We start from the raw sequence: 22885 nt of genomic DNA, 5'->3' as shown, positions 1-22885 counted from the left end.
GGCTAAACACTCTTTTTCAATGACAGAATACCTTGTCTCACGAGGATACAGTTTCCTACTCAAATAAGCAACAGGATGAAACTCACCTCCCTGCTCTTGTTTCAAGACTGCTCCCAATCCCACTTCAGAAGCATCTGTCTGAAGAACAAACATTTTCTCAAAATCAGGACTGTACAGGACAGGATTAGTCACTAGGGCATCCCTCAAATTCTGAAAAGCTAGTCTGGATGGTCCAGTCCACTGGATTTGATTTGGCCCTGCCTTCCGTGTCAAATCTGTTAGGGGAACCGCCCTAGTGGCAAAATGCGGTATAAACCTCCGATACCAACCAGCTAGTCCTAAAAAAGATCTAACCTGTTTTTTCGTACATGGAAGTGGGCAGGTCTGAATAGCCTGTATCTTCTGGACCTGGGGTTTAATAACACCATTACCTAATACATAGCCCAAATACTCAGTCTCACCCTTGGCTATAGAGCTCTTGGCAGGATTGATTGTCAAACCAGCATCCTTAATTCGCTGAAACACTGTTGCAAGATGTTGAAGATGCATCTCCCAGCTATCACTGAATATCACAACATCATCAAGATAAGCTGCAGTAAATCCACCTAAATCCTGCAAAACAGTATTCATTAACCTCTGAAAGGTAGGAGGAGCCCCGTGTAGCCCGAAAGGGAGGACACGGAAATGCATCAGACTTGTAGGGGTACGGAAAGCAGTCAATTCTCGGGACTCAGGTGATAAAGGCACCTGCCAGTACCCCTTACATAAGTCTATTGTACTGATAAATTTGGCTTTTCCCAACTTCTCAATAAGCTCCTCAATACGGGGCATGGGAAAGGAATCAAATTTGGACACTGAGTTTAGGTAGCGAAAATCAATACAAAAACGCAGACTCCCGTCCTTTTTCGGGACCAACACCACGGGGTTACACCATTCACTTTGAGAGTGTTCAACAATGCCCATCTCCTGCATTAACCGAACCTCCTCAGTGAATGCTGACACCATCTTTTCGGGAATACGGTAACTCATTCTTTTCACTTGAGCATTCGGTTTCAACACAATTTGATGCTGAATAAGAGGAGTGCAACCAGGGGTACTTTTAAACAATTCCGGATCACATAACTCTTGAATTTGGTTTTTCCTCTCCCCTGATAAGTGCTCAAGATCAACTGAGGAGGTATTCTGACTCACCGTTAAATACTGCTCTTCTATCTCCTCGTCTTCTTCCACTAACCGAATCAAGTTTACACTTGCAGCCTCTTCCTGTGGAAACCATTCCTTCAAGAGATTAATATGCAATGTTCTATGAGAACGTGACCCACCCGGAGTGACAATTTCATAAGTTGTAGGTCCTACCTTCTTAGTAACCTTGAACGGACCCTGCCATTTACCCAACAACTTATTCTCCTCTGTTGGAAGCATGACTAAAACCTGCTGCCCTACCTCAAAGGACCGCTGCCTTGCCTTCCTATCATACCAACATTTCTGCCTACTCTGTGCTTCTCGTAAGTATTCTGATGCTAACTTTGTCATTTTCTCCAGTTTCTCCCTCATTTGCAACACATAATCAATGACATTCACCTGATTCGATGTCTGTGAACTTTGCTCCCAGGACTCTTTCAACAAAGACAGAGGACCCCGCACATCATGTCCATACATCAATTGAAAGGGAGAAAAACCTGTAGAAGCCTGTGGAACTTCTCTATATGCAAAAAGTAAGTAAGGTAACCACTGGTCCCAATCAGACCCTGTGTCACTTACAAATTTTCGGAGCATTTGTACAAGGGTTTGATTGAATCTTTCTACAAGACCATCAGTTTCGGGATGGTACGGTGTGGTCTTCAAACCTCTTATACTCAACAACTGATAGACCTGTTGCAGTAACTTTGAAGTGAAATTGGTTCCTCTGTCGGTCAGGATCTCTTGGGGGAAACCTACTCTAGAGAAGAATTGAACCAAACAAAAGGCTACAGATTTTGCTTTGATATTCTTTAAAGGGAAAACCTCAGGATATCGACTTGCATAGTCACAAATTACTAGCATGTATTTGTTACCTGCTTTACTCCTCTCTAACGGGCCAACAATATCCATGCCTAGCCGTTGAAAAGGGACCTCTATTATGGGCAAAGGTATCAAGGGAGCTTTTGGAGGAACCCGAGGGGCAGTAAATTGGCATTCTGGACATGTCTTACAAAACACAGCTATATCCTTAGTCATCCCTGGCCAGAAGAAGTGTTTACTGATTCGGTGATACATTTTACGACGGCCCAAATGACCAGCCCAGGGGATAGCATGCCCCATTTTCAACACCATATTGCGTACACTCATGGGAAGAACCATTTGTAGTCTGTTTTGGGTCTTACAATACAGAAGGTCATTCTTTAGACAAAACGTGGAACCCTTAAAGGCCATCTCTCTGCCTTGGTTTGCTATTACTCTAGAATACATGGGACCAATTTCAACATCTGTTTTTTGTAGTTCAGACATATTAGCAGGGATCTGCCACTCCAAATTGAATTTTTGTGAACCTTCCCCCTCTGTGACTTGCACCACGGTTCCTTTGAACTTGTCTACTCTTTTTTCTACTTTAGACTTTACCGGTTTCACTGGATGGGTCGGAATATCAGAGTCATAAAAAGGAAGGCATGTCAAGGAGTTTGTCTCATTCACCTCCTGGCTCTGTTTAGACTTTGCACGAGTTAACACCATATTACAGGAATTATTTGGCTGCAGTAAGTCCATTAACACAGGAAAATCATGACCAATGATCACAGGATATGGCAGTTTTGGTGCTAGACCCACTTTCATTAGGTAGGATTGCTCATTAACCCCTAAATATACCTCAGTGGTCGGATACGACCGCTCTTCACCATGAATGCCTTTAACCATAACAGGGGAATCACTCTCCATAAAACATCCAGATACAAGATCGGTTTCTACCAAAGTTTGGGTGCATCCTGTGTCTACCAAAGCAATCACCTTTTTACCATTCAGTTCTACAGGAATTGTGACATCCCTGGGTATTGGAGTAATGCGAGATTCGGGTATCATTATCCGTGGAACATAACAGACATTGGTAAGCTTTTTATTCAGGTTTGGACACATTGGTTTCTTATGGCCTAACTGGCCACAACTAAAACACCTAATAGTCCCCACTGTAGTTAAGCTAGACATTTCTGTTTGTTTCACCAATCTTTCCCCCACACTCTTACCCTCTTCTAGCAGTGAGGTTGTCTTGCGATAGGAAAGCTTGTCTCTTGCCGTCTTCCAGTGAGCAAAGCTCCAAGGCTCAGTCCTTCGCCTGGCTGCCACAAAGACATCCGCCAGCCTGGCGGCCTCCTCAGCAGAAGATGGATCATGCTCCTTTATCCAGGTTTGTAGTTCAGGACACAACATTCTCAAAAACTGTTCCAAGATGATAGTCTCTGCAAACTGCTGTATGGTCTTCTCTGCAGGTTTCACCCACTTGTAGAGCAAGTCCTTCAACCGGACATACAATTCCTTGGGAGATTCCTCCATCAGCACCTCCGTGGAACGAAACCTCTGTCGATAGGTCTCAGCATTGATAGAATATTTCCTCAGTATTGCCTCTCTCACCTCCACATAGTCACTCGCTTCAGCCACATCCATAGCCACATAGGCCGCCCGGGCCTTGCCAGTGAGTAGAGGAACTAGTCGAATGGCCCAATCCTCTGGAGGCCATTTGCACACGGTAGCAATTCGCTCAAAGGTAGTCAGATAATGCTCGATGTCATCCATCTCACTGAGCTGCTGCATCTTTGGCTCTTTCAATGGACCCCCAGCAACTGGCCGTCGAACTCCATCAGAATTTCTAGACGAAGTGTCTGGACCCTCACTCTCCCCAGGTGGCGGATTTCCCAGTGAGGTATGCTGGCTCACTTCTCCCTGCAGTAAACGAAACTGATGTTGCATGGTCCTCCATCTTGTCTCTTGTCGTGCATTCTCTTGTTCTTGACGATTGGTTTGCTCTTTTTGATCTACCAGAAATTTCTGGAACATATCCTTGAGCTCAGCCATGTCCTTCGAAGAACTCTCAGAGGACATCAGCTCCACAACACCTCCACTAGCCCCATCATCCTCCCCATCTTCTCCGGGGTTCACTCGAGCTAGTGTCTCAGCACGTGCCCGTTTTGGTGCCATCACACCTGTCAATTTGACACAGCAATGCTCCTCTTCTGGATTATCCCACCGCTGCCACCATATTGTGAGGACATGACCAGAGAAAAAGGCAGGAGACACTGCTTGTCGTCAGCTTAAAGCTTTTATTTACAGACTTGCCATCACCACATCGTGATGCCGGAACCTTACAGGTGACCTTCCTCACGGAAGTCCCTCACCAGCCCTCTCAGAACAGACAAACTGAATCCTCTTATGCTGCAGGGTTCAACCATTTCACAATAAAGGAATAGACAGTGTATATACACATACACACATAAATACATAAATAAACCTTAACATGTGGAAATAAAACATCAAAATACAAATAACAAATATTACAAGAACCAAAATACAAATAATAAACAATACAATACATTTAACAACATAAACAACTGGAACAATGAAACAATGACCCCCCCTGCTCCCACTGGACAATAGGCTATGCCTACATTACCCAGAATCCCTCAGAATGGCATAAAATGAGGAACAGGAAGGCCGCACTTCCTCTTAAACCCCACCCCCGGAACCATGCTGCAGCCATGAACCAGGAGACAAAAGGAAAACTTAGAAAATGTCACCATAATGCTAATGTAGCAGTTCTAAATAAAGAAATAAAACAAAAACTCTTGGTGTCTTATCTCTAATCTAAATGTGCACTTTTAGACCAGAAAAAGATAACCACAAATCATATTTGTACAAACAATAAGAAACATAAACATGTATACAAGTAATATAAACCAAACAAACATGGGGCCTATACAAGTATAAGAGGTTACTTATGAGATCCTCACAATATATATACATATATATATATATATATATATATATATATATATATATATATATATATATATATATATATATATATATATATATATAGATAAACATATATATTAAGCATTAAAAGCCACACAAATGTGGTCCAGGCAACTGTACATTATCTTCACTACATGTATGTTTAAATATCCTTAAAATATAAAGTTATGAAACTTCTCTTTGCCCTCAGTCAAAACGATTTGGCAGACAACAAATTATAGATTCATGAGAGCAAAGCTCGGCCGTTAGATCATCACAAAACGAAACACTACAGGACATCAGAGCCAGCGGCAGACGCCAGAAGGACTGGCCAAGGAAAGGCTGCCTTCGCCGGGGTTATGAGCTGTGATTGCCCGGTGATCGCCTGCATCTCACAACTTCAAAAACACAAGATTATTTTTTTAAAGAGGCGCTCTCTTTATAAATAAACCACATTTAAACAACTACATTCCCACCTGAAAACGTCTTAAAACTACATTTTGTGACACAATAGTTTTTTATATTTTTATTTTATCTTATTTCCAATTTTTATCTTTACTTGATTTATTTATAATCCTACTTATGTTAATACTTTTTATTCTAATTTTATTCTATTTCTATTTTAATTTCTTGTAACTGTTATTTGCACTGTCCATGGAGCGGACCTGTTTACATTTCACTGCCAGTTGTATATTGTGTATATAACTGTGTATGTGACAAATAAAACTCTTGAACTTGAACTTGTACTGTTTTTAATTTATGCAGGGTTTCTCATACATCTCATAGGGTTTGTCACTTTACCACGTGACAGCAGCGAGCAGGCTCCTGATTGGTTAACGCGGCGCGAATTGACGCCAAAGTTAAAATTTTTCAACTCGGACGTCAGACGCGAATTCGCTTCAAACGCGTGAATGCACAAAAGCACCATTCGGATTTGCGTCCTTCGCGCCGCGCGTAATGCGCCTTCCGCGCCCAGGGACCTCCAGACGCGCGTCAGCGCGCCTTTCCATTGACTTAACATTGAAATCACTCGCGCCAGACGCTCAATTCGCGTTTGGTGTGAACGCGGCATAACACTTGATGGCTGCTCTGTCAAGTCCTCGTCGTCCGTGAGGAACCTGGGTGTGCTCTTTGATACCAATCTTTCGTTTGAAAGCCATGTTTCTAGCATCTGTAAAACTGCATTCTACCATCTTAAAAATATATCTAAATTACCGCATATGCTCTCAATGCAAAATGCTGAACAGTTAGTTCATGCGTTCATGACCTCAAGGTTGGATTATTGTAATGATCTACTGGGTGGTTGCCCTGCTCGCTTAATAAATAAACTCCAGCTGGTCCAAAACGTAGCAGCTCGAGTTCTTACTAGAACCAGGAAGTATGACCATATTAGCCCACACAGTAAATATGGTCCCACTCTACAGAGTGTTAAAGTAACACTGAAGCAGTGTTAAAGTTAATGAGATAATTAAGAGATTAATTAAGTGATGATTGACCATTAGTGATGAACACCTGATGATAATGAGCAAAATCACATAAGAAAAGAGAAAAAAAGAAAAACATAAGAACTACGACTGACTATAAAAAAGACATTAAATCTCTGAGGATCTCAGCAGAGGAGGATTAAACAACTCCACAAACAGCATTACCAGCTTCACACATTACTAACCAGACTGACTTTATTTCTGTCAGACGTCTACAGAAGCTCTTATTGAGGTTTAGATGCTGATGTTTTATTGAAAATAAAAGTTGTTTGTCACCATTATGGTGATTAGTGTTGCTTTAGTTGGGGTCTTGACCCTTGACTTGTCAGCATTTTTTCTCTCTGACTGCTGTAACTGTTTGTTACGTTGAGAACAGCAAGAGAAAATTGATGATGACAAGTTGATGACAGATGATGTTGGCTTGTTGTTTATGATACAGTTGTTATCATCATATAGTGCCTTATTTGCTGATTTCCTGAGAGTCATGGATTATAGTAGCCATGTGACTCTACAGCAGAAGATTCAGCAGTGTTTTCTTCACATAAACTAAATGGTTATCAAAAAATATGTACATCAATTTTGTACTCCAGTTTAATACCACATCACATAATAAGCACTTCTAACTCCTGCGAGTTCAAGAATCAGCCTATGAATCTCAACAATGGTGACATGGTTCATGCCGCAATTAATTCTGGGTACCTCACGCAAAACTCATCTATGGCTCCCAGAATGCATTGTGGCATGAAGCATGTCACCATTGTTGAGATTCATAGGCTTATTCTTGATGTCTGTGTGTGAGTTAAACTCGCAGGAATTGGAAGTGATAAGTGTACAATCTATTTCAAAACGAATTCAGCTCTTCTGATTAAAACCCTGCTGGATCTTTTCTAGAATCACAATAAAAAAAGTTAATAGTATATCGCTCATACTCAGTCATAAAATCGATTAATTTAATTACTACACAATGATCATATTTTCATCATCGAGCAGCCGACAGCATCTGATTGTGTTTACTCTTGCTTTTCTTGCCATAACAAACTCTGTTACAGCAGCCAGAGAAACACGAACATTAAAAAGTCATCAAACTGCCCAACTAAAGAAAACACTGATCACCATGATGGTCACATTAAGAACTAACAATTTTCTAAACAAAATCAAACAAACAATCTGTTAATTCTCAATAAAAGATTCTGTAGACGTCTGACAGAAATAAAGTCAGTCTGGTTAGTAACGTGTGAAGCTGGTAATGCTGATTGTGGAGTTGTTTAATTCTCCTCTGCTGAGATCCTCAGAGATTTCATTTCTTTTTTATAATCAGTCGTAGTTTTTGTGTTTTTCTTTTTTCTCTTTTCTTCACTGATTCTGCTCATTATCATCAGGTGTCATCACTAATGGTCAATCATCACTTAATTAATCTCTTAATTATCTCATTAACTTTAACACTGATTCAGTGTTACTTTAACACTCTGTAGAGTGGGACCATATGTGCTCTGAGCAGTGTTAATTTAACACTGGGGATTTTACTGTGTACTGAGCTGTTTGAAACACTGACAGCGGGACATTATTAGCAAATATCGCGAGGGAACGCAAATATCTTTGCAAGGGAAGGCAAAACTTTTGCGTGGGAACGCAAAGTTTCTCGGGGGAACGCAAATATCTTTGCGAGGGAATGCAAAGTTTCTCGGGGGAACGCAAATATCTTTGCGAGGGAACGCAAAGTTTCTCGGGGGAACGCAAAAGTTTTGCGAGGGAACGCAAACGATTTGGAAAAAAAATATCCTCCCATCCTAATTTTTTTCCACCACCACGTCCCTTTAGGGGCATCGTACTTTAGGGGCTCCATATAAACTAAATCAATCAGACTCCGTAAGAATAAATAATTACTCTGAATTTGAATTAAATGTTATTTAATGGGTCCGTGTAACGCTTCACAATTCAATTTTCAGACCATATAGTGCAAATGCAAAAAATAAAATATTGAAACAAACGTCCATTTTTTCCTTTTTCTCGGTTACTTCATCAGTGGATTTTTGCCATTTTCTCTCCTTTTTTCAAATTTCCTTTTGCTAAATTATGACTTAAGAAATTATCTTTTGAATAAATTGAAATCTAACCGATTTTATTTTCCTTCTATTTTTTCCCCCAATTTACGTGGACTGTGCCATATAACGTTAGCGGGGGGAGGTCGCGGACTGTTTTACATCGTTTATGTAGGCTATAGCCTGTGTGCACGTTGAGAAGTAACTTATAGTTTAAAAGGCTAACACAGAGGACGCCATAGTTTTTATTGTTAATAACTGTGCTAAATGTAGAATTCAGGTCTGGCCATCGGGAGCAGCGGGCAAAACGGTGGCCTGGCTACTTATTTCGCCCGCTGCTTTGTATTTATCTATACTTATTTGTTATTAGTGCACGCACACACACATACACACACACACACACAAACACTCACTCACGTGCACACATGCACAAACACACACACACAAACACACACACACACACACACACACACACACACACACACACACACACACACACACACACACACACACACACACACCTACTTTATTATATTGATGCATGCCTCGATGTACCCGAATGATTTAAGGACTCGCCATTTGATAATTAACGGCTTGTAATGAACTGAGTTAATGACTGCTAAATTTAAGGGCAAGAGAAGATGTGAGAAGCAGTATATTCAATGAAAAGTTCAATGTTGCCATGGAAACGAAGAATGATGATCACTAAGTGAAAACAATAACATCGACAAAGGAGTTTATTTAGGCCCAAATATTTTGTATGTTTGCATGTAGGCTAGGCTAAGATGTGAATAAAAGCTAACAAAAATTTGCTGAACTTTATAACTTAAAAAAAAATTATAAAGAAAGAAAAAGAGAAAAGACAGTCACAGACATAGGCTACCAATTCAGATAGATTTTAAACATTAATAATAACTTATTCTACTCTACAAGAAGAAAAAGTGAAAAAAGAGAGAGAGCATTTTCTTGTGGTGCCCCCCTGAGCACTTGGTGCCCTATGCGCAGCGCGTGATATGTGTAATGGGAGCGGTGGCACTGTACATTTGTCACACTTCCATGTCTGAAAAGCAGAAGCAAGCTCAGCGTAAAATAGACTCTTCCGCTGCCTGTATCAGTGGCAGTGCCCATAGCACGAAAGTATCGTAATTTATTGATGTAGCCTGCAGTTCATAACAGCCACGGGTAACAGGAGCCGCCACGGACCGCTCATGTTCGCATCAGTGGCATAACTTTAACCTAGAAATCATAGACCCCGGTGCACAAATATTATAACTATCTAAAATAAGCCTACTGTAATATATTGTATGTTATACTGTAGGCCTAATACAGTGAGGAAAATAAGTATTTGAACACCCTGCTGTTTTGCAAGTTCTCCCACTTAGAAATCATGGAGGGGTCTGAAATTGTCATCGTAGGTGCATGTCCACTGTGAGAGACATAATCTAAAAAAAAAAATCCAGAAATCACAATGTATGATTTTTTAACTATTTATTTGTATGATACAGCTGCAAATAAGTATTTGAACACCTGAGAAAATCAATGTTAATATTTGGTACAGTAGCCTTTGTTTGCAATTACAGAGGTCAATTGTTTCCTGTAGTTTTTCACCAGGTTTGCACACACTGCAGGAGGGATTTTGGCCCACTCCTCCACACAGATCTTCTCTAGATCAGTCAGGTTTCTGGCCTGTCGCTGAGAAGATTCTCTGTTGGGTTTAGGTCTGGAGACTGGCTAGGCCACGCCAGAACCTTGATATGCTTCTTACAGAGCCACTCCTTGGTTATCCTGACTGTGTGTTGGTCAGGTCATTGTCATGTTGGAAGACCCAGCCTCGACCCATCTTCAATGCTCTAACTGAGGGAAGGAGGTTGTTCCCCAAAATCTCGCAATACATGGCCCCGGTCATCCTCTCCTTAATACAGTGCAGTCGCCCTGTCCCTTGTGCAGAAAAACACCCCCAAAGCATGATGCCACCACCCCCATGCTTCACAGTAGGGATGGTGTTCTTGGGATGGTACTCATCATTCTTCTTCCTCCAAACACGTTTAGTGTAATTATGACCAAAAAGTTATATTTTGGTCTCTTCTGACCACAAGACTTTCTCCCATGACTCCTCTGGATCATCCAAATGGTCATTGGCAAACTTAAGACGGGCCTGGACATGTGCTGGTTTAAGCTGGGGAACCTTCCGTGCCATGCATGATTTCAAACCATGACCATGTCTTAGTGTATTACCAACAGTAACCTTGGAAACGGTGGTCCCAGCTCTTTTCAGGTCATTGAGCAGCTCCTCCTGTAGTTCTGGGCTGATTTCTCACCTTTCTTAGGATCATTGAGACCCCACGAGGTGAGATCTTGCATGGAGCCCCAGTCCGAGGGAGATTGACAGTCATGTTTAGCTTTTTCCATTTTCTAATGATTGCTCCAACAGTGGACCTTTTTTCACCAAGCTGCTTGGCAATTTCCCCGTAGCCCTTTCCAGCCTTGTGGAGGTGTACAGTTTTGTCTCTAGCGTCTTTGGACAGCTCTTTGGTCTTGGCCATGTTAGTAGTTGGATTCTTACTGATTGTATGGGGTGGACAGGTGTCTTTATGCAGCTAACCACCTCAAACAGGTGCATCTAATTTAGGATAATAAATGGAGTGGAGGTGGACATTTTAAAGGCAGACTAACAGGTCTTTGAGGGTCAGAATTCTAGCTGATAGACAGGTGTTCAAATACTTATTTTCAGCTGTATCATACAAATAAATAGTTAAAAAATCATATATTGTGATTTCCGGATTTTTTTTTAGATTATGTCTTTCACAGTGGACATGCACCTACGATGACAATTTCTGACCCCTCCATGATTTCCAAGTGGGAGAACTTGCAAAATAGCAGGGTGTTCAAACTTATTTTCCTCACTGTGTAGAAATGTAGAATTCTAGAAATGTATTAAAAAGAAAGACGCTTTCAGCCTTACTCAAAGGCCGCAGAAACATGGCCAGTGGGTTCTTTACACAATCCATTCCCGGCATTCTTATTTTGCTTTTATGTATTAAATATACAGGCCATTAGTTTATGAAACCTTGATCAAAATTAAAATACAATTTATAGAAAAAGAAATTCACTTTAAAGAAATTATTTCTGCAAAACACTCAATAAAAATCATGTCTGACCCCACTCCATGTCTCCAGACATATTGCGCGTCTTATAGCCTATATCTTACTCATGCTGCTCACTTTTCATCATCAACATATGAGATTAAAACAATAATACAACAGGCTTATATTTAAACATATAGCCTAACTATGAATCTAAATAGGCTACGTTTTGCATTTAGCCTACTCCACTCCAAACGCTTCAAAAATGTATTTTGTTTATTAACGCAAAGTTTTTAATTTCAAATTTAATTTCTAAATTCAGTTCATATTTCCAACAAACGAAATTCCGAGCCAAAATAACGAAGTGGTAAAAAAAACTGCAAAAATGAAAAATATTAAAGAATTCGCGGGCGCTTTCGTCGGCATGAGTAAGATAGGCTATAAGACGCGCAATATGTCTGGAAACATGGAGTGGGGTCAGACATGATTTTTGTTGAGTTTTGTTTTGCAGAAATTATTTCTTTGAAGTGAATTTAGTTTTCTATAAATTGTATTTTAATTTTGATCAAGGTTCATCTAATTGCCTGTATATTTAATACATAAGAAGCAAACCAAGAATGCCGGGAATGGATTGGCATGCGTAACGAACCCACTGGCCATGTTTCCGCTGCCTTTGAGTAGCCTAAGGCTGAAATAGCGTCTTTCTGTTTTTAATACATTTTTTGAATATATGTCTTAATTACAGTAGGCCTATTATAGACAGTTATGATATTTGTGGCTGCACCGGGGTCCATCATTACTAGGTTAAAGTTACACGCTTATCATTAGTGATCCATGGCACCTGCTACCCATGGCTGTTATGAACTGCAGGCTTCAATCAATAAATTACAACAATTTCGTGCTATGGGCACTGCCACTGATACAGGCAGCGGATGATATTTTTCTGCTTTCAAACAAGTGTGACAAAGGCATGGGCTAAATACATTCTCTAATGTGGATACAGACATATATACACACATCACTATACAACACCCTATTAGGAGAAAATACATGTTGTTTTAATGAGAAAAATATGTCGTTTTAACGACATAAGATCTCGTTATTAAGAGACAATTATGTTGTTTTTACGATATAAGATCTCGTTATTACGAGAAAAGATGTTGTTTTAACGACATAAGATTTTTTTTTTATTTGTCCTTTGTTTTACCAGGGTAGTCACATTGAGACAGTAGTCTCTTTTCCATAAGATCTCGTTATTATGACATAATTGAGTGAAAAAAATAATATGTATGTGGCAGCAATGCGTCACCGTAATATTTACATAAGGCAAAATGTTTAAAATCTATATGAATTGGTAGCCTATGTCTGTGACTGTCTTTCCACTTTTTCTTTCTTTATAATTTTGTTAAAGTTATAAAGTTCAGCAAATTTTTGTTAGCTTTTATTCACATCTTAGCCTAGCCTACATGCAAACATACAAAATATTTGGGCCTAAATAAACTCCTTTGTCGATGTTATTGTTTTCACTTAGTGATCATCATTCTTCGTTTCCACGGCAACATTGAACTTTTCATTGAATATACTGCTTCTCACATCTTCTCTTGCCCTTAAATTTAGCAGTCATTAACTCAGTTCATTACAAGCCGTTAGCCGAGAATGATAGGCTTTGATATGCCTATGTATATGTAGGCTATATAATGATATGCTGCAAGTCAAGAGTAGCGGATTCATAATTTGTAACGTTTAATTATCAAATGGCAAGTCCTTAAATCATTCGGGTACATCGAGGCATGCATCAATATAATAAAGTAGGTGTGTGTGTGTGTGTGTGTGCATGCGTGCACGTGAGTGTGTGTGTGTGTGTGTGTGTGTGTGTGTGTGTGTTTGTGCATGCGTGCACGTGAGTGAGTGTGTGTGTGTGTGTGTGTGTGTGAGTGTGTGTGTGTGTGTGTGTGTGTGTGTGTATGTGTGTGTGCGTGCACTAATAACAAATAAGTATAGATAAATACAAAGCAGCGGGCGAAATAAGTAGCCAGGCCACCGTTTTGCCCGCTGCTCCCGATGGCCAGACCTGAATTCTACATTTAGCACAGTTATTAACAATAAAAACTATGGCGTCCTCTGTGTTAGCCTTTTAAACTATAAGTTACTTCTCAACGTGCACACAGGCTATAGCCTACATAAACGATGTAAAACAGTCCGCGACCTCCCCCCGCTAACGTTATATGGCACAGTCCACGTAAATTGGGGGAAAAAATAAAAGGAAAATAAAATCGGTTAGATTTCAATTTATTCAAAAGATAATTTCTTAAGTCATAATTTAGCAAAAGGAAATTTGAAAAATGGAGAGAAAATGGCAAAAATCCACTGATGAAGTAACCGAGAAAAAAGAAAAAATGGACGTTTGTTTCAATATTTTATTTTTTGCATTTGCACTATATGGTCTGAAAATTGAATTGTGAAGCGTTACACGGACCATTAATGCTGTCATAATTTAAAAATATCATAATCTGCCATCTGCAGCTTTGTGACAAATATTTGGAATGGCACAAGATTATTTTGCAAATTACACAGATCCATCTAATCAAACGAGGAAATAGACTAATAACTACCACTACTACATTACATTTGATCTAAACCATTTTCAGATTTTTATGGTTAATTTATGTTTAGTCATAGCTACTTTTCTTCCCGGAAGTATGGGTTTATTTCTGGTGGGAAACTCATTAGAGGTGCACTCAGTGCTCCTGGCGTGTAAATTGTGTTTCTACACTCTAAAAAGAGATGTGTTAAAAAACAACACACTGAGTGTGTTGATGGTATTTTGACACATGTTGTGTAGATATAACACACAATGTGTGTTAAATGTTACTCTGGATGAACAGCAGCGGGTGTTTTGGCAGCCAATCACATCATGCCTCTTTTTCAATGTCTTTTTCAAATGCTTTCTCCGCTTTTCACTTGTTATCACTGACCAGACTGACTTTATTTCTGTCAGACAGAAGCTCTTATTGAGATGAACAGGATTTGTGTTGATGATTCAGTGAATGTTTCATCTGAAGTCACCAGAATCGTGATTAGTGGCTCCTTTATTTGAGCTCTTGACCCTTGACTCTTTCACATCAGTTTTTCTCTGTTTGCTGTGACTGTGTGTTTATTATGCACACTTGAAGCAGCAGAACTAACCATGAGAAAACGATGATCAGATGATAATGTTTTCATTGCATACATTTGCTGAGCTCAGGCAAGTGTTTGAAATCTGAAACTTTACGGTAAAAAATATTTTGCGCTGTTAATAATTATTTTATAATATTGTTGTCATTATCTGCACATTTATTTTTTGATACACAGTGCACATAGGATGTTCTAGTCTATGGTGTCACACAGGCACACACACATATCAAGAATCAGCTCATGAATCTCAATAATGGTGACAAACCAAAAGCTTCATCCCGCAATGCATTCTGGGAGTCACCATAGTACAAAACTCATCCATGACTCCCAGCATGCACTGCAGGATGAAGCGTTTGTCACCATTGTTGCGATTCATGATCTGATTCTTGATGTGTGTGTTTAACGAGTATCTGCTGCAGCTCTAAACTTTCTGAAAACATTGAATTTGTATTTTTTTAAGAATTCATTCTGCACTGCTGGACATCATGGACTAACTTCACAAAACTGTTATAGCTAACAGCACATAAATAAAGTAAATGTATACAATCCATTTAATCATAAACTGGATCAGATCTTGAGATTATGACTTGATCAAGAAACTTCTGATCGTGTTTTCTTTCATGCCATAACAAACATATTTGATTAAAAGGCAGTTACAGCAGAAAGAGGAGAATTAAAAGACAAGTAAAGGGTCAAGAGCTCAAATAAAGGAGCCACTGATCACGATTCTGGTGACTTCAGATGAAACATTCAATGAACCATCAACATCTAAACCTCTGTTCATCTCAATAAGAGCTGGTGTGTGTAGATTCATGATGTCTAAAACATCCAGGTAATACAATAAACAGTCAAACACTCTTTATTAAACGTCAATGGACTAAACACAAGTTAACAATACGTGTCAGTGTTCATCCAAACACGAAGTAACATGTAACACACATCTGACACACGTTGTGTAACTATAACACATTATTGTGTAAAAGGTTTCAACACACTTCTGTGTAAGAGGAATAACACATTAGTTGAGTTACAGCTAACACAGAGATGTGTTAAAGAAAACGACACAGGTTGTGTGTTAAATTTTACGCAACATGTGTTGTCCCTGAGCACACACACTACATGTGTTAACATCTACACAACATGTGTTGTCCCTGAGCACACACACTACATGTGTTAACATCTACACAACATGTGTTGTCCCTGAGCACACACACTACATGTGTTAAAATTTACACAACATGTGTTAAAATCTACACAACATGTGTTGTCCCTGAGCACACACACTACATGTGTTAAAATCTACACAACATGTGTTGTCCCTGAGCACACACACTACATGTGTTAAAATCTACTCAACATGTGTTGTCCCTGAGAACACACACACACAATATGTGTTAAAATCTACACAACTTGTGTTGTCCCTGAGCACACACACTACATGTGTTAAAATCTACACGAAATGTGTTGTCCCTGAGCACACACACTACATGTGTTAAAACTGACACAACATGTGTCAATTTTTAACACATCTGGTTGTGTTGTTCTCAACACATCATATTATAAAGCACGACACACACCATCATTGTGCATTGTATGCAGTGTTTATGTTCTCAAACAAACAGGCCTGAGTAAATAAAAGTTATTTATATAGAATGTTTTATCAGTTGCTACATTTTAATTTAATTCAAAGCGCAAACTCTGTCAACTGTTATCTCTTCATGATCTTTTCTCAAAAGCGGCATCGATGTGGTGTTGAAGTGTGAATAATTGAGTTTATAGAGTCATAGAGTTTGAAACATTGTACTTTGTGTGCACATGCGTTCTGTACTCGACTATTGATTAAATGCTTAATAATTTAGTTTCACTTTATTTTTAAAATTACATCTGAGTATGTGATTACCTGACACAATTAGTGTGTTAAAATGACTTACACATTTATCGTGTTAAATTTGACACAACATGTGTTGTCCCTGAGCACACTCACTACATGTGTTAAAACTAACACAACATGTGTCATTTTTAACACATCTCTTTTTAGAGTGTACGGTAATGCTGGCATTTTAATCTAAAAATAAATGTTGACTGCTTTTTTAAACCGAATTAATAATTTAAGACATGTTTGCATGCATGTTGTATTGGGATTTTTCGGGAGGTTATGTACAGTAATTAACTGTATTTTTTGTTGTTTAAATGTAGTATATGATTCGACTAGCATTAGCTTATGAACACACCCTATTTTACATGTAAACGTGCCTTATGTGTGTCTTTACAGGTATGTTTGGACTTTATTTGAAGTATATGTGTAAATTATATAAATAAAAATGAAAGAACTACAAATCATTTTTATCGTTTTTTTTTTTTTGTACCAGGGGTGTAAAGGAATAAGGATTCTTAGTGTATTTTGTTTATTCATGTTTTAGTTCATGATTTGTAAGTGCATCACTGTGTCATGGCTTTACTTGAAGGGGCACATCATTACTAGCTGATGAATAACTAATCAGATAGCCTACTAACATCAACTCATTGCTTGTTAATGCATGACTGTGTCATGGCTTTACTTGAGGGGGCACATCATGCCTTACTCATTATTAACTAACCATACACAAACTTCAACTAATGGCTTGTTAATGCATTATTGTGTCATGACTTTACTTGAGGGTGAGTTAATTCACTGTTAACTACTTACCAAATTCAGCTCATGATTTATCATAAACTTACTATCAAATACACATGTACTAATCAAACTACACTAAAACTAAAAAACTATAAAACAAATAAAATTGTACCTTTTAAGGTATAAGTGGCCGTCACTGGGGTGGTACCTCTAAGTCAGGGGTAGGCAAGTTCGGTCCTAGAGAGCTGATGTCCTGCAGAGTTTAGCTCCAACCCTACTAAGCCACCACAGTATAAAACGCATGGCTCCCAGCATGCATTGCATTGTTGAGCTTCATATGCTGATTCTTGATATCTGTGTGCGTCTAAACTTTTTCCCTTTCGAATGTATTTAAACCACAAACTCACATAAAAAGGCAAGAGTCAAACTGCCCAACTAAATAAAACACTGATCACCATAATGGTGACCAAACATTTTCGATAAAACATCTACATCTAAACCTCTGTTAATTCTCAATAAGATCTTCTATAGATATCTTTGCAGGGTTGGAGCCAAACTCTGCAGGGACTCTCAGTGACTCTCTAGGACTGAACTTGCCTACCCCTGCTCTAAGTAGAGGAAAACAATGGTATAATTGTACCCTAAGGACCAGTCGTGTACCTTTAAAGGTACAGTTATATGTTTTGTTCCCCAATGAACAAAATTGTACCTCCACTGTACCTTTTTTTCTGAGAGTGTAGTATTCATCCCAGTTAAGTGATGTTGGGGGGTCAGAGAACGGAGGTACAGTATCATCACGGCCTGTGTCTGGATGGATAGTAAACTTTATTGATCCCAGCAAATGTTCCCTAATCTTACAGCATGTTTCCTGTTTGATTATTTTTTATGGAACCGATTCCTCAGGAACTGTTGTAAGTCACAGTAGGTTTAGTTTATTGGATAGAGAATATCACAAAACAGATTTTTAAGATAAATCATTAGCGGATTTAGTACTTTCTATGTTTGATAAGAAGGATCAGTGAAAATAATGACAAACTAATCCTGTGCCTTTCTGTAATGTTTATGACAAAGCTGCTGATGTCAATAGTTTAAACTATGACAACAATAAATTGTTTAACCATTTATTTCAAAGTCAAAATATTTCATATACTATTTCAGTTACTATTAATTCAGGTATTAGTAAATTATTATTCATGTCCTGTTATTGTAAAGTGTTATTACAAAAACAACAATAATAATAGAAATGTCTCTTTCTACAAAGTTTTTGATAAAAATAACATCAAGATATTTAATGTACTTGTTTCATGGTTGTTCTTGGCAATCCCAATGAGATCAATGTCCACAGAAGAATTTTTCGTGTCAAGTTGAGGGATTTTATCTAAGGTGACATTTGGTCCAACCATGAAGACTTCAACCTCTGATTAAAAAATACAATTATGTGAATTAATCTGTATTAACAATTAAGTCATCTAAAAAAAGTCAAAAGGTCTTCAAGACTTGAACACATTAAGTCAGTAATTTCACAGTATATTCATAGTTTGGCTTTCACTTACCCACAGTGTCAAGAGTAAAACTGACATTGGCAGTTGTGTCTGTCGGCTTCACCAGCAGGGACACAAGCTTCTCGCTGGCTTTTAACACACGGTTTCCATCTGACACCAGTTTATTTGGGTCAGCTGATGATGACACTAAAGCCTTCTCTGAAGTGTTGAAGACCACATCCAAAATTGTTTTCACATCCTATTTTAGTGATCATATAAATATGATTATTTGTAAACTTTAAAACAGATGAAAGCATTTATACATGACAATTTATGTAAGTGACATAATTATTATTTTGTCATTTTTCTCTTACGGTCAAAGGGAGAACTTCAGCTGTAATGTTCGCTATCTGGTCAAGAAGATTATTTCCACATTGTCCTGTGGTCTGAAATAAAAAAACAATTGAGCTTTACAAGTAAAACTGAACCTGTGTGCACTGTGGAGATTTTGATTATGTTTTTCTTTAATTGTTTTAAGTCATATACAAGTAAACTGTTCATATCCTCGTAAAAGAAACAACAAATAGTTCAGCATATTATATATCTATATGCAAAGAACCAACAGCACTGATAAAAATACAAAACATCTAGGTTAGGTATATGTAACCCTCGTTCCATGAATGAGGGAACGGAGATGTTACATCAGAACTTTCTGACGAATGGGGTCTTGCCCTGAGAGCCCAATCACCTTTGAGTGGTACAAAACGAGCCAATTGTATGTTGAGTAACTTGGTCTGCGGAAATTGCATCGCGAGCTCCGCCCCACTCTGTGGATATATAAGGAGCAACGCTCTGACCCGGCCGTTCAGCAGAAACAGCAATTGTGGCAAGGGGACGTAACTTCTTCGTTCCCTTTCAGTCGGTCACGTTCGATTTTACATCAGAACATTCTGATAAATGGGGTCCCTTCAAAACGCCAAAATAGCTGTCTTTATGCGGCCTGCATAAGCCATAGCACCTGTCATGAGGCCCGGCACAAACAAGGGGCCAGACTTAACACAGAACACATTGAGTGGCATAACCCAGCTGACAGATTGCCTGCATGAAGGAGGTCTTACAAAGCACATTTGAGGTACCCAGCCCACAGGGTGGAATATTTAAACATCAGAGATGGCAATAGTAGCCTTTGCCAAGGGAAAGGCACGAGGTAGGCTTACCATGGAAATACACACGTGAGATTGCCCAGAGGGGGAATTACAACACATGGAAGCACCTAGCCTGACACAGGGACTGACCAAGAGGGCATGCACACAAGTTATAGACATCAACAGTGCTGGAGGAATCCAGGGTTCAGAATCTAGAGAACTTACCTGAGCAAATTAGTAGAATTTCGCAAATGTGTTAGGTGTCGCCCAACCCGCGGCTCTACAAATGACTGTTAGCGAGACGTCATGCGCCAGCCCCCAAGGAGGAGGCCACACTCCTGATTGAGTGTGCCCTCACCCCTAGGGGGCATGGTAGGTCTTGAACCTGGTAATCCAAGACTATAGTGTCCACTATCCAGTGGGACAACCTCTGCTGGCCTCCATAACAGACAAAGAGCTCCTGAAAAACAGACAAAGAGGTCCTGAAACACTGCATCCTGTCTACATAAGCGCGAAGGGAGCATACTGGACAGAGCAATGCCAGGGCTGGGTCTCCCTCCTCCGGGGGCAGCATTTGCAAGTTCACCACCTGGTCCTTGGAAGGAGTGGTGGGAACTTTGGCCACGTATCCAGGCCGGGGTCTCAGGATCATGTGAGAGTTGGCCAGCCCAAATTCTAGGCACGCTTCGTCAACTGAGAATGCCTGCCGGTCCCTGACCCTCTTAATGGACACCAAAGCCGTCAGGAGTGACGCCTTCAAAGAGAGGGATTTATGCTCAACTGAGTGCAATGGCTTGAAGGGAGCTCTACGCAGTGCAGAAAGCACCACTGCAAAGTCCCAAGAGAGTATCCGATGAGGGCAGGGCGGATTAAGCCTCCTAGCACTTCTCAGGAACCTGATGATTAGGTTGTGCATGAGCAGCAATAGCCGCCACGTAAACCTTCAGAGTGGAAGGAGACAGCCTTCGATCCAACCCCACTTGAAGGAAAGAAAGCACTGACCCGATTGGACATTTCCAGGGGTCTTCTCTGTGAGAAGAACACCAAGTGATGAAGAGGTTCCACTTCAGAGTGTAGGCCTGTCTGGTAGAAGAGGCTCTAGCCGAAGTGATAGTAGCTACCACCTGAGCTACTTAAACCTTCCACGTCCCATCTAGAAGCCACACATGTAGTGTGGTGTTCCAGAGGGTGCCCCGTCTCTGAGAAAGGAGGTCCTTCCTCAGAGGGATTGGCCAGGGAGGGGCTGTTGCAAGGAGTACAAGTTCGGAGAACCAGGTCTGGCCGGGCCAATAGGGCACGACCATGAGGACCTGCTCCTCATCCTCGCTGATCTTGCACAATGACAATGGCTAACTGGGGGAAACGCATCCGGTAACTCTTTAGAATAATGGTCATTAGTTAACATTAGTTAATGTATTAACTAACATGAACTAACCATGAGCAGTACATTTGTTACTGTATCTGTTAATCTTTGTTAACGTTAGTTAATATAAATCCAGCTGTTCATGGTTTGTTCATGTTAGTTCACAGTGCATTAACTAATGTTAATGAGATTTTAATAATGCATTAGTAAATGTTGAAATTAACATGAACAAAGATTAATAAACGCTTTATAAGTGCAGTTCATTATTAGTTAATGTTAACTAATGTAGTTGACTAATGACCATTATTCTAAAGTGTTACCACATATCCTTTGCGTAGGTCCCGCGGCCAGCTGTGTGCCAGTGCATCCATGCCAAGAGTGCCCTCGGTCAGGGAGTAAAACAGCTGGCAGTGGGAAGTGTCTGGAGAGTCAAAGAGATCTACCTGAGCATATCTGAAGAGTTCCCAAATCAGCTGAACCATCTCGGGATCGAGTCGCCATTCCCCGGGACGAGACGGCTGTCTTGAGAGCTCGTCGGCTGCACGATTGAGCTTGCCCGGGATGTGAACGGCACGAAGTGACCTCAGATGGTCCTGATTCCATAGGAGGAGATGGCGAGTGAGTTTTGACATACAACTGGAGCGTAGACTACCCTGACGGTTGATGTATGCTACGGTCGCAGTGTTGTCTGACTGGACCAGTAAGTGCCTGCCCTCTAGCAGGGCTCTGAAGTGGTGCAGTGCAAGCCGTACTGTTAGCAACTCGAGGCAATTTACATGCCACTGGAGTCTGGGTCCTGTCCAGGAGCCTGATGCAGCATGCCCATTAAACATGGCACCCCAGGCCATGGCAGAGGCATCTGTTGACACAATAACATGCCTGGAAACTGGCTCGTAGGAGCAGGTGTTCCCCTAGAGCCGAGCCTGATCATTCGAATGAGCCAGCGGAGTGGACTTGGGAGCTCTAGCCAGGCCCCCAGAAACCGAGCCAGCGGGGTCAACAGAACTACAGGCGTACCCACGGTGGGGCAGCGAGACGGAACAGATAGCCATGGTATGGGAGGCATAGGTTCCCCTGGCGAGGGCAGAGTGCGTGCACTCATCTGACTGTAATGACAGAGGGGATGTGAGAAGGCTTGGCATTCTTGGGCTGGCTCTGACTGGTTTCCGGTGACAAAGGAAGAAGAGGACAAGAGTGACGAGGTGTTACATCGCCTTCTGTCATCCGCAGCCGGAGGTAGGGGAAACAGCTCTTTTATGGAACATTTGGGTACCACTTGCCATGAGGTCAGTGGTGGAACAGAACAAAAAGAAAAGAAGTATTCTCCCCCGTCCTGCTACCATCTCTTGTAGAGCTGATATCTCCACCACCGGGTCACCCATCTCAGGATCGGCGCTTGGCCTGGCGCTTGGCAGGCATGGGAGGAGTGGAGACGGGCTTCTTGCAACAGGCGCCTCGCTGTGGCCTGGGTGAAAGCTGCTGCTGTGGCCGACCGAGAGTGGAGGCGCCCTCAGCGACGAGCAGGCTG

At 40.5% G+C, this 22885-nt stretch overlaps 1 protein-coding gene across 1 annotated transcript in view; it reads right to left on the bottom strand.

Moving 5' to 3' along the window:
• LOC307124209 (adhesion G protein-coupled receptor E3-like) overlaps positions 1-22205 on the bottom strand; it is a gene marked incomplete at both ends in the record, with an annotated part of 117143 nt that extends 94938 nt beyond the window's left edge. The window contains 4 exons of the mRNA XM_079813256.1: positions 18922-19108; positions 19224-19295; positions 20380-20454; positions 21801-22205. Of these exons, the coding sequence (XP_079669382.1) occupies positions 18922-19108; positions 19224-19295; positions 20380-20454; positions 21801-22205 (739 nt within the window). The remainder of the gene's footprint in view (positions 1-18921; positions 19109-19223; positions 19296-20379; positions 20455-21800) is intronic.
• Positions 22206-22885: the final 680 nt, after the last annotated feature.

The sequence above is a fragment of the Gobio gobio genome (genome assembly GCF_949357685.1).
Source record: "Gobio gobio genome assembly, chromosome: 3".
Classification (NCBI taxonomy): Eukaryota; Metazoa; Chordata; class Actinopteri; order Cypriniformes; family Gobionidae; genus Gobio; species Gobio gobio.
This window is presented reverse-complemented; position numbering and strand designations above follow the sequence as displayed.